Below are 11,593 nucleotides of genomic sequence, written 5' to 3'. Positions count from 1 at the left end.
CTGACCATGGGAGACTCAATGGAATAGCTAATTTTATTATTGGGTGTGTCTGGACCTTTATTGTGCATATTTGCAAGATGGTGGATTCCCAAAATAGAGCTTTAACATAATTTCTACCATGATTGTTGACTGCTTTTGCAAATACAAGCAATATGAATCCACATGCACATGCACATGCACATGCTTTCCAACAACTTCAGCTTCAGGGAAATTATAATGAACACATGATTAAAACAGGCTGCATTATAATGCAAATAATTGCTAGTCACTATCACTGTCATGTGTACCTATCCTGCTGCATCTTGTCTCCAGTCCTTGGCAACGACACCCCAAGTAGCATGCAATTCCCTTCTTCGCACATGAAGTTCAATCACCCGAGAGAGACTTGGAGTAGAACCGCTGCTCCTTCACTTGGAAAGGAGTCAGCTTAGGTGGTTCGGGCATCTAGTACGGATGCCCCCCGAGCGCCTTCCTAGGAAGGTCCTCGATGCACGTCCCACTGGGAGGAGACCCCGTGGCAGACCTAAGACCAGATGGAAGGATTATATATCCAGACTGGCCTGGGAACGCCTCGGTATACTCCCAGAGGGAGTGGAGGAAGTTGCGCAGGATAAGGAAATCTGGAAGTCTCAGTTGGAACTGTTACCCCCGCGACCCGATTCCGGATAAGCGGTTGAAGATGGATGGATGGATGGATGGCACATGAACAGTTTTTCTGGCAGCCTTTGATACAGCTACATGATATTGCCTTGTCCATTGATATAGGCCAGGCTGGCTCTGTAGATGTACAGGGGACTGCCTTCCCATCACTGAGAGACCATCCATATTCAGTGAAGCAAGGGATGTCTGGCTTCGCGATGTGTGCAGTTTTATCTATTATGGCTGCAAGAGCAGCTCTTTTCAGGTGCAGGCCAAAGGCATTTTCTGTAGGTGGCAGCAGCTTCAACAGGGTTGATCGGTTATTTAGGAACTTGTACACTCTCAGCTTTGCCAGGTCAAAGTCCTCCGAATGGTCAGCTTTTGATGCATATACAGCTATTGTGAGGTCTCTAGCCTGATTCTTGACATCCTCTGAGAGGGAATAAGAGGAATTTTCACCAAACTCCTGAAGTGCAGGGAGATCTAGACCCATGCTGGTCTTGAACCATGCCTTCTTTCCAGTGAAAAAGGGATAGCTGGTGGTATCTCTGCCACTCAGGCTGTGAATAAAGGGCAGGGCACGACACTGTGCGAGTCCAAGGGCTGAGACCATGTGATGGATAGGAAGATATGCATCCTGCTCTGTTCTCACCCACAGCTCTGGAAGGTCTAGGAGGTGGGTGGCAGCATGATATAGATGCCTATATCATGCTGCCGCCATGGGAAGGCAGTCCCCTGTCCATCTACAGAGCCAGCCTGGCCTATATCAATGGACAAGGCAAGATCATGTAGCTGTATCAAAGGCTGCCAGAAAAACTGTTCATGTGCGAAGAAGGGAATTGCATGCTACTTGGGGTGTCGTTGCCAAGGACTGGAGACAAGATGCAGCAGGATAGGTACACATGACAGTGATAGTGACTAGCAATTATTTGCATTATAATGCAGCCTGTTTTAATCATGTGTTCATTATAATTTCCCTGAAGCTGAAGTTGTTGGAAAGCATGTGCATGTCTATGTGTGAAAGACCCAAAAATGCAGTTGCATTCATTTCATTGAGATAATCTCTCTCTTTTTTTATATATTTTTTAATAAAAAAATAATTTCTAAGATACATTGTTTTGGTCTCTGATTTTATCTGAAGTCATTGCTACAACTACATACAGTAGAATCGGACAAGAAATATAATATCTCGTTTACAGCCATTTTGACAACATGCAAACTCAAGAATAATACAGGTATAAGTCCCTTCTGTGCCATAAATCTTAGCAAATGGATTCATATTGCTTGTATTTGCAAAAGCAGTCAACAATCATGGTAGAAATTATGTTAAAGCTCTATTTTGGGAATCCACCATCTTGCAAATATGCACAATAAAGGTCCAGACACACCCAATAATAAAATTAGCTATTCCATTGAGTCTCCCATGGTCAGACACCATGAAATAGACACCAAGTTTGCGTTTCTAGCTCATCTGGTTCAGAAGTTAGAGGCAAAACCTATTTTCTGGGTCCTTACATTATGGCGGCCATATTGTGGCGGCCATATTGGATTTCATGGAAACTTGCAATACAAAAAATGTTCATATGTATACCATTGATCAACCTGTGAAGTTTCGTGGAAATATCCCTCAGTTTAAATTTTTGCCCTATTCACCCCCCATTAAAACTAATAGGGGCTAATATTGAGGCGGCCATATTGGACTTTGTTGTACAAATTGACCGGGTTGTCCATATAGGTTGTGATCCTACTGGGTCATAGATAATATTTCTGGTGGACAACTTTTTATGTCGGGGCAAATGCAGGTTTCCCAAAAAAAGGCTGGTTTGCCCCCTGGGTAAAATAACCCTTTATATCACATAACTGCTCCAATTAGGTGTCAGCCATCTTGAAAAATGTCTGTCATCTTGAAAGTGTCCATTTCAAAGTGACCCATGGAAACTGCTAATGACAATTTTCACGTTTGTATCATTAACTGAACGATTCTGCCAAAAATAAGCAGTTATTCTCTCCATGGGGCAAAAAGCCTCCGGGGGCTTCTTACCCCACACGAGGGGGGGGCCTATTACCCCAACGCTGTCATTGCAAAGAGTGTCATCTTAAATCTTAAACCTTTTTTATTTTTTTATTTTTTTAAGTTGATAATTTATCATAAGGCCTTCCTAATGATATACAAAAAATAAGTGAAGAGGTTCAACTTATTTACACCGAGTTTGGAACATTTTCACAGTGACAAAGAATTAGATCAGTTTATCTTAAATGTGTTTGATTGAGAAAGTTATGACTTGGATTAAGGTGAGACAATGAAATGTTGTATCCATGAAGAGCTAAGGATGCCAGGAATGTGCTGAAATCAAAATTTTTGCCACCTTGTAGTTCTGTAGTCAAATACAGCTGGGGGGCTTATTACCCCAGGGGGGCCTTTTCCCCCACTCTACCCTACATATTGTAGCTTTAACAACTGTAGGCCTATGGGCTATAGTTTACCTTTAACCCCTTTAACCAAGATCATGGATATGGAAGTAGCCATGGTGGTTAACATGACGTAAAGTCTGTCACAACCGTCATGGATGATGGTTTGGTTTTTGAACTCCTTCCATATATTTGGCCCCCACATGTTCATACACGATCATATTTCAAATTTAGTGCGCATATCCCCGGGCCACGGATGTTACAATATTATACGGCCCCGCAGAAGTACACGTATCTTCCGTATTGTTCAATAAAAAGCATTTTAATTCCGATCGGTGGCCATTTTCTCCGGTTTTCTTCATGATGCTTTCAACTACGCGACCCTATCGGTTGGGATGTGTATTGCACTCTCTTTGAGGAGAATGACCGGCCCCCGTTCGGATTAAAATGCTTTTTATTGAACAATACGGAAGATACGGGTACTTACACGAGACCGTACAATATTGTAACATCCGAAACCTGGTGGTAAGCACTTTATATTTGAAGTATAAACGTTTATGTAACCGTAACCTGCACATTTTAAAGCAAGCTGAATCTCATCCATGACAGCTGACAGGTCATGTTTCAGGGCTAGGATGGACGCTGTATTGGTCCCACCCAGACCAGTGTTATAAAGGTGTTTTGGTTCCTGGTTGTTCACACAGTCACTCTCAGTCATGGAGGACGTTGCTCCGTGAATCACACGTTATAAACAGTAATTAGCCTACTGTCTAACGGCTGAATGACAGCAGGTGTGTTTGTGGAAGAAAAGAAAAGAGGAGAAAAAGAGGCCTTAGATGTTTCACTAGACATGATACATCTTATTGGTGGGACTAATGGAAGAGTGCAGCGAGACGCAGACGGAGTTGGACATGTTCTCGGACTGGAACTGGGTAGAGTTCTTTTTTTATATTAAATAGTTATTATAATAATTGCATACTCTGTCGGTGTTCAGAGAAGCAAAGCCATTTTTCTTACTTCCTACTTCCTCGTAACACAATTATAATAGGATAATATGTAGCCTATAATAATAAAGAATATAATAATATATTGCCTAGTCCTATAGGCCTACTTAAAAAATAAATATAGTAGCCTTTTTGCAACTCTAGATTTCATTTTTGGCAGCCTATGCATCCAAACAGAAAAGTCCTATCTGATTGTATTAAACGACTTTATACTCACCAACAACATTGCAGCTGTATCATGGAAAGCTTGCCTTGAATTATCCGCTTTCTATCTGCAAAGGGTTTGTTTCGTAATGTACCGTAGACGTGTTATGAGCGAGCTACTTTCTGTCAAGAAATTCCGTGCAGGTGGAGGTGCATGTTGGAGTTTGGAAGCGCTCATTTTCACGCAATGGCCTATTGCATTATGTGCAATTTAAAACACTTACTTCCCAAGAGCTTCCAAACTCTAACACTTAGAACAATAATAATATATTACAGATACGTGACTTGACTGTGTGTCTGTCAGTCAATCCTCATCCAGGCTATTTTAAAGATAGATAGAGGCAGCCAGGCAGGCAGGCCAAAACTGGGCACTGGGGGACTAAAACTGTGGGCACTGGGAAGACAGTGGGCACATGCAGAGGTGGGCACCAGGAAAGCAGTGTGTGTGTGTGTGTGTGTGTGTGTGTGTGTGTGTGTGTGTGTGTGTGTGTGTGTGTGTGTGTGTGTGTGTGTGTGTGTGTGTGTGTGTGTGTGTGTGTGTTTTAATTACCTTTTCTTTTTTAGGGCAACTGCACTTTTATACTACCTACAAGGGTTGATTCTGTCAATGCATTTCAATGGGAATGGATCTTTCCCCTTTTATTATTATTATTATGATTTTTTCCTATATATTAGGGCACTGTTTGATGAATGATTACATGAGCTAAATCGGTTTCATTTTCTTTGGGCGTGGGCCAGATAGGCAGTCCTAGAGCACCAGGATACGTTCACCCTGGAATGACCAGGAAGACTGTGAAAGAACTCATCATGATGAAACGCCAGGCCATGCAGAGCCAACAGACTGTATTTCAACAGGTATGCTGCTACATTACAAAACCAGGTAGAGGTATTGGATACTTAATTTTATTCTTAAAGATGCTAGCAACTTTTAATTGCCAATTAGCCTACACAGTACACTTTTATTTTACAAGTCAGGAGTTTATTAATGCCTAAATTGGCAGAGCATTTGGAAAAGAAACACTTCAAATGAATCCTCCTCTTGTTTCAAAAAACATTTCTCTCTCCCCCAGAAGAAGCCTTGTGTCCGCCAACCTGACCGTGAACCCATTAGCCCTGCAGTGATTAAAGAAGTCGCCTCAAACGAGTCCACACCTGCCCTGCCAAGCATGCCATCTCCCACAATGCCTGCTGTCACAAATCTGTTCCCCCCTGGGCCGAAAAACGGCCATGTACCCTTTCCACAACAACTGGTACGATGTTCAGCAGCACTGACCGGTGCCCTGTCTCCACTCGCTGATGACCTTCCAAAACGTGTGCGATATGCAGCACCAACCAGTTCCCTGCCTCCAATCGCTGATTGCTTTCAGATACAACATGTACAATGTTCAGCTCCGAACAGTGCCCTTTCTCCACTCGCTGACGGCAGGATGACATTCTTCCAATGGCAAATACTCCAGGAAGTCCAGAAAATGGAAGGAATGGACCCCGAGGCCCTGATAGCGCAGGATGAGGACGGGGACACGTACGCATGCTCCATTAAACCACTAAACCACACGACCCCTAGCGTCCCTATTCTAGAGCAGGGGTTCTCAACCTTTTCAGGCCGCGACCCCCAGAATAATCATATTTTAACTGGGGACCTCCCACCGCGACAAGCACTAAGAGTTGAGGCATTACATTTTGTATAACACGGTTCTATTGTGAAAATAACAGATCTACATGCTCACAACGCTCACAACGCCTGTAGATTGGCTATTTTCACAATTTCAGACTCCAATATTTGACAATTTGGCCAATGTCTAATTTGTCGTTTTAGAGGTATTAAAAAGTCCTTAAATTGTCACTTTAGAAATGTGCAGATACCCTCAGTCTATACACTTAAACTTTATGTTGGTTTGTTTACTGTTGAGTGAAAACAATGTTGCACATTAAGCTAATCATCTGGGGACCACCCCAAAATAATTTGGGGACCCCCCTGGGGATCCCGAGCCACAGGTTGAGAACCACTGTTCTAGAGTGGACGTTCAGCTAAATTCTCAGATAGGCCTAAATCTTAATAATACTCCACACGATGGTGTCATTTCCCAACAAGAGGTGTCGGCACAGTGACATGTCATCCTATACATATAACAAAGTATACATTTAGGCTTAACTGTTTTTCTTCCACCTCCAGGTTTCTTCACATCGCAGTGGCGCAGGGGAAGAGAGCCCTGGCCTATGTGCTGGCCAGTAAAATGGCCGCCGCTGGCTTCCTGGATGTGAAGGAGAACAAAGGCCAGGTATTCACCACTGATTTATATCTCATGAATTCTCCATTAACTCATTGACTGCCAGGATTCAGAGCGTTTTTCACCAACCAAATCACTGAATATTCTTTCTTTCAATCTTTCAATTTTCTGTCGTCGCTCCGATCCTGGCACGGGAGCATTCAAAAGACGCCCACGGGTGTCCTAGAATTGGAAAATAATCCTTGTCCAGGCGCGACCACCATCCACTTGAATGATAGACCTTGCGTCCAGCTCATACACATAAACTATGGGTTATTTTCCTTTTAACTCATAAAAAAAGGAAAGGCTTTTTGTTGCGGTTACTTCATCGACGTGTCAGGTGATGTCCAGTGGAACCGGAAAATAAATAGGCTAGCGAACAGCGCCATCCAACGTCAAATCACGAAACTCGACAATGAGTTAAATGATTGCTGAAAACCTCTCCCCTTTGTACCACATCAGACAGCGCTTCAGCTGGCAGCTGCCACCAACCAACACCTGATTGTCCAGGACCTGCTGCTCCACGGGGCCCAGCTCAACACTGCAGACTGCTGGGGACGCTCGCCCCTGCACCTGTGCGCGGAGAAAGGCCATGTCCTCACCCTGCAGGTACCAGAGGCTCCATGTGTCCGTAGTCGTACACCATTGGTTCTCAAACTTTCAAGTCAAGGACCCCCAAATTGACACTTATCAGCCAGCGGAACCCCATTTGAAAAGATATGCCAGGGACCCCCATATAAGAGAAGCTATTCACGGCTCTAGCAGTGATTCTGAACCATTATCATTTCAAGGACCCCCAGTTTGACATTATTATGCATTAGGCTACGGACCTGGCATTTCTATCTCTGAGACCCCAATTTATATTGTAAAATCTATGTTAATTTAACTCTTGAGAGTGTACAAATGGAACCAAAATATCCATCAGATATCAGGGTTGCCCTTTTATTTAATAACTTGTACATATCGATGACTAGATCATCCACAGAGTCCTCAATGGGAGCTGGCAGCTGGCTGATGTTGAGCGGGTCAATTATGACGGCAAGTGGTTAATTTTCTTTTCTTCTTGTTCACAGACAAACAGACACGGACACAGGAATGTTTACAATACTGCATGCATGTGCCATAAAGCTATTTAATAATGGATTAAAACCAAAAGTTATTGCAGCGGTGAAATGTCACAATAATAGCATCAACCACATATCCTCGTAACCTAAATACTACTTCCTACTGTATATTTTGTCAGTCAGTCAGTCTTATGTCGTGCAAGTGATTGTAAACAAGTTCACTGTAAGTCGCTCAGGATAATAGAGGGTATGCGTGTGTCATCATCATCATCATCATACCCGGATGTCATGCAGGAATACTGAGTAGCAAAAAACTACTTTCTGGCCTTGACATCCAAACAGAAAAGTCCTATTTAATTGCATTAAACAACGTTAAACTCACTTTGCCACTCGATTTGCCATTCACTTTATGCATGTGCATACCGTCTATAAGCACCCTAAAATGTAATTGACCCGCAATGTGGCGTTGTCTTTCCCCAAACAAGGCCTGACTCCGCTCCACGCGGCCGTTCTTTGTCACAACGCCGTGACCAAAGAGCTGAGATGTCTCCCAGCTCCTCCCTCACACAGGGCAGAGGAGCTCAGACTGAGGAGCCAGATGTACGGAGGCTGCATCACAACTCTGCTGCTCATGGGAGCATGCTGCGGGACACAGGTAAGCCTTAACCCGCATTCAACCAAGAAAAAAAAAACAAGCCGTAAAAGCGCACAGGAACGCACTTCTGTGCGCCTCCAGTCCGCAAGGCTGTTTGACAGTCACTCTGTCCCTGTCATTTCACACAGACACACCTACTCGCAGAGCAGCACTGCTTTCATTGGCTTCAAGAGCTCACGCACGCACAAGATTTGAATAATGTTGGTCGAGACGAGCTTTATTCAAATTTCTCAGTCGGTCTGATGCATGCGCTCAGCGTGAAATTCTGCGTTTCTTGCCGTATCGCGCTAGACGGGCTCCACGCAATTCTCCACTGGAAATGAATGGGATGCGGGCGCTTACAACGCAACACTAGCGTAGTGTGAATAGGCCTTTATGGCACCGGAGGCCCATTCAACGTGCGTCTTCTAAATCAGTGGTTCTAATATTTTCAAGGTTTTTCAGAAATGTTAAAAAATAGCAGGTGTAGTGTACACGCTCGCCACGCTGCATGAAGTGACGCGCTGTGAGCTTGTACATCTGTTATTTTTGAAGAGCCAACACGAAAATCTAAAATGACACAGATGCTTTACCGGTTTTAATGCGTTAATTTCAAGGACTCTCACAACTCAGAGAGCGTACAAATGGAACCAAATTTTCCTAGATTTGGAATGCAACACAAAAAAAGTACAGCAGCATTCTCAGAAGTAGAACAAGTTACTTTTACTGTTACCGTTACATTAACTGCATCTACTGTATTTGTCTGGACTTTGTGGCTTTGTGGTTGCTCCCATATTGCACATGACACACTACACAGTTCAGTGAAAGTGAATAACTTAATTATTAATGTAAGCAGTGAGTAAGTTGCCCATAAAGAAGGGAAGCCGCCATGAATCCTCTCTGAGACATAAAAGTGACCAATTGACCTCTGTGTGTGGTGTTGTACAGGATCTTAAAAGTGGGCGTACCTCCGTGCACATGGCGTCTGAGGAGGCCAACATGGACCTCTTGCACATTTTCCTGGACCAGCCTTCTTCACTGTCTGTCGTAAAAATGAAGGTGGGTCTGCTGTTGTAAGAATCAGAAAGACTATTGCCAAGGAATTTATTATGAGAGTTGGTGCAGTGTTAATTGATGAATGCACCAACAAAAATACAACGTGGCTGTGGCACCCTCACTAGACCTCAGCAAGATAAGCGAGCGTCTCTGGCCGGGGAGACAAGATGTAACTCAAGACTGGCATATGGTGCAATGGCCGAGGGCCGAACAGTGAAGCGACTTCATACTGTATTACAGTGTTTCTCAAACTTTTACATTCAAGGTCTCCCCTTAACCCACTAAGAATTACGCATTATTACTTTAACCATTGTTTTATGCTTTAACTATTGAAAAATATATACAAGCTCACCGCGCGGTATATCTCCATTTGTGTACTGTCAGGATTACAGACTTGTATGGGTCAATTTAGACCCCCATAAAGGAACCCACAGAGTCCCTGGAATCCACTTTGAGAACCACTGCTATATTAGACTACGTATGCTTACGGTAACGGTTGATGTGTTCTCTAGATGTTCAACGGGAACACAGCGCTGCACATCGCCAGTTCTCTGCGGAACCGCAGCACTCAGGTGGAAGCTGTGAGGCTGCTCTTGAGAAGAGGCTCCGATCCCAGCATCAAAAACAATGAGAACGAGCTTCCTGCTCAGCTGGTGCCCACCGGGCCAGCTGGTGATAAGGTACGGCACTGTCACAATCAGGGCAGGAATTTCAGGGAGGCCACGAAGGCCACCGCCGTCGTTGCCCCTCAAAACAAATGGCATGCCCTGAGGCCACAGTGGCCTAAATACCCCAACTCACCTGAGTCCCCATCTTTAAACCAATCCAGTGACTTTGATTGGTGCAGGGCTGAGCATGGATCAGATTGTGAATGTATAAATATTAAATGTATCTTATTTTATTTGATGGCCTTAATTCCTGCCCTGGCATTTGGCCTTTTTGGCCGCAACAAATGGACAACACCAAAGGCCAAGTGGCCTTCCCTCTAAAATGACGAAATTCCAGGTCTGGTCACAATATTACTGTATAAAATACAGTACTACGCTATAGGGCATAGCAGTGGGCGTGGTTTTCTGGTGCCACTCAAAAAATTGTCCATATCCATTATTTTGAGCCTAGAATCAAGCCATCCAGGGTCCTTGTGAATTATGACCATAAAACCTTTGATTCTATGGGGGGGAAAATTAATTATTGTTTAATTATATGAATGATATACTGCATTAAATACCTTTTGTTAAGTGGTCTTCAATTTCAGGTATTTTGTTTCACAGAATCAGAGGTTTTATGATTGGTCATGATTCACCAGGATCCTGGATGGCTTGATTCTATGTCTACACTGTCTAAACTGTGTGATTCTATTCTATTTTTGATTGTTTTTGAAATGTATTGAATAGGTTCTTGGTCTACTTATGTTTTTTTGGATTACTATTCTATGCATTTGATGTATTAATGTTGATGTATTGATGTATAACCATGTGCTGTCCTTATTGCTTATTGCAAATCGCTCTTGATTAAGAGCATCTGCTAAATGCCTAAATTGTAAATTGCTAGCACACTGGTTTAAGAGTCTCATTATTGCAGTGTATGATTGCAATAGGCCTGGAAATTGGGTGAAATACTTTGGAAAAGTACATTTAGAAAATTCATTGGTGAGTGTTAAAATAACTGTGTGCAGAATACTGTATGATGATCGATTAATCGTGCATCCAGAGTTGTGTATAGGTTTCAAACCATATGTTGTCTATCTGCCACAGGTGCGGCAGATCCTGAAGGGAAAAGATGTTCATCCTTGATGTGAGTTCAAAACCACTGTCAGTCAGACAGTCCAGGCTATGAAGAGAGAATTTGCCGGTATAAAGGCAGATGAAGAGTCGTTTCAATGAAACATTCTCAAATGTTCGCTACAAAGTAGTGAGTCTTTATTATTATTATCATTTTTGGAGCGGTGATAATTGGAGTGGTGATAACTGCTTCCCACATTTGACTAAGGTGCCCTCCACACTAGGGGCGGCTGCCGCAGCTGCCGCTAGGATCAGCGGTGGCCGCACCGCGGTGAGACACAAACACACTCGCTCAGTGAGTAAACGCTGCACGGTATTTCACAAAGATGAACACAATCCATCTCTCACCGCCCGCGTACGCAAGCACAAACGAGCACGAGCACGCTCGTGGGGTTTTCACGGGACCGCGCCCGCTCTCCTCGCCGCCCCAAAACTTCGCTGCGTGGCCGAAAAAGCCACCCGCCTCTCATTGAAAATAAATTGCTAGGAGGCGTTGACCTCGTTAGTCTGGAGGGCACCTTAGTGTGTAGTCATA

At 43.6% G+C, this 11,593-nt stretch overlaps 1 protein-coding gene across 1 annotated transcript; it reads left to right on the top strand.

The window, feature by feature from the left end:
- Positions 1-3,923: 3,923 nt before the first annotated feature.
- LOC308280117 (NF-kappa-B inhibitor zeta-like) lies at positions 3,924-11,070 on the top strand (the record flags this gene model as incomplete). Its single annotated transcript, XM_080720380.1, has 9 exons — positions 3,924-3,980; positions 4,995-5,111; positions 5,714-5,778; positions 6,430-6,535; positions 6,986-7,160; positions 8,073-8,242; positions 9,170-9,280; positions 9,790-9,957; positions 11,032-11,070. 9 exons carry the CDS (start codon positions 3,924-3,926, stop codon positions 11,068-11,070), a joined length of 1,008 nt encoding a protein of 335 aa, XP_080576506.1.
- Between the last annotated feature and the right edge of the window lie 523 nt (positions 11,071-11,593).

The sequence above is a fragment of the Nannobrachium achirus genome (assembly GCF_963921795.1).
Source record: "Nannobrachium achirus genome assembly, chromosome: 24".
Lineage (NCBI taxonomy): Eukaryota > Metazoa > Chordata > Actinopteri > Myctophiformes > Myctophidae > Nannobrachium > Nannobrachium achirus.
The sequence above is the reverse complement of the archived record's forward strand: the minus strand, read 5'-3'. Positions and strand labels throughout refer to the sequence as shown.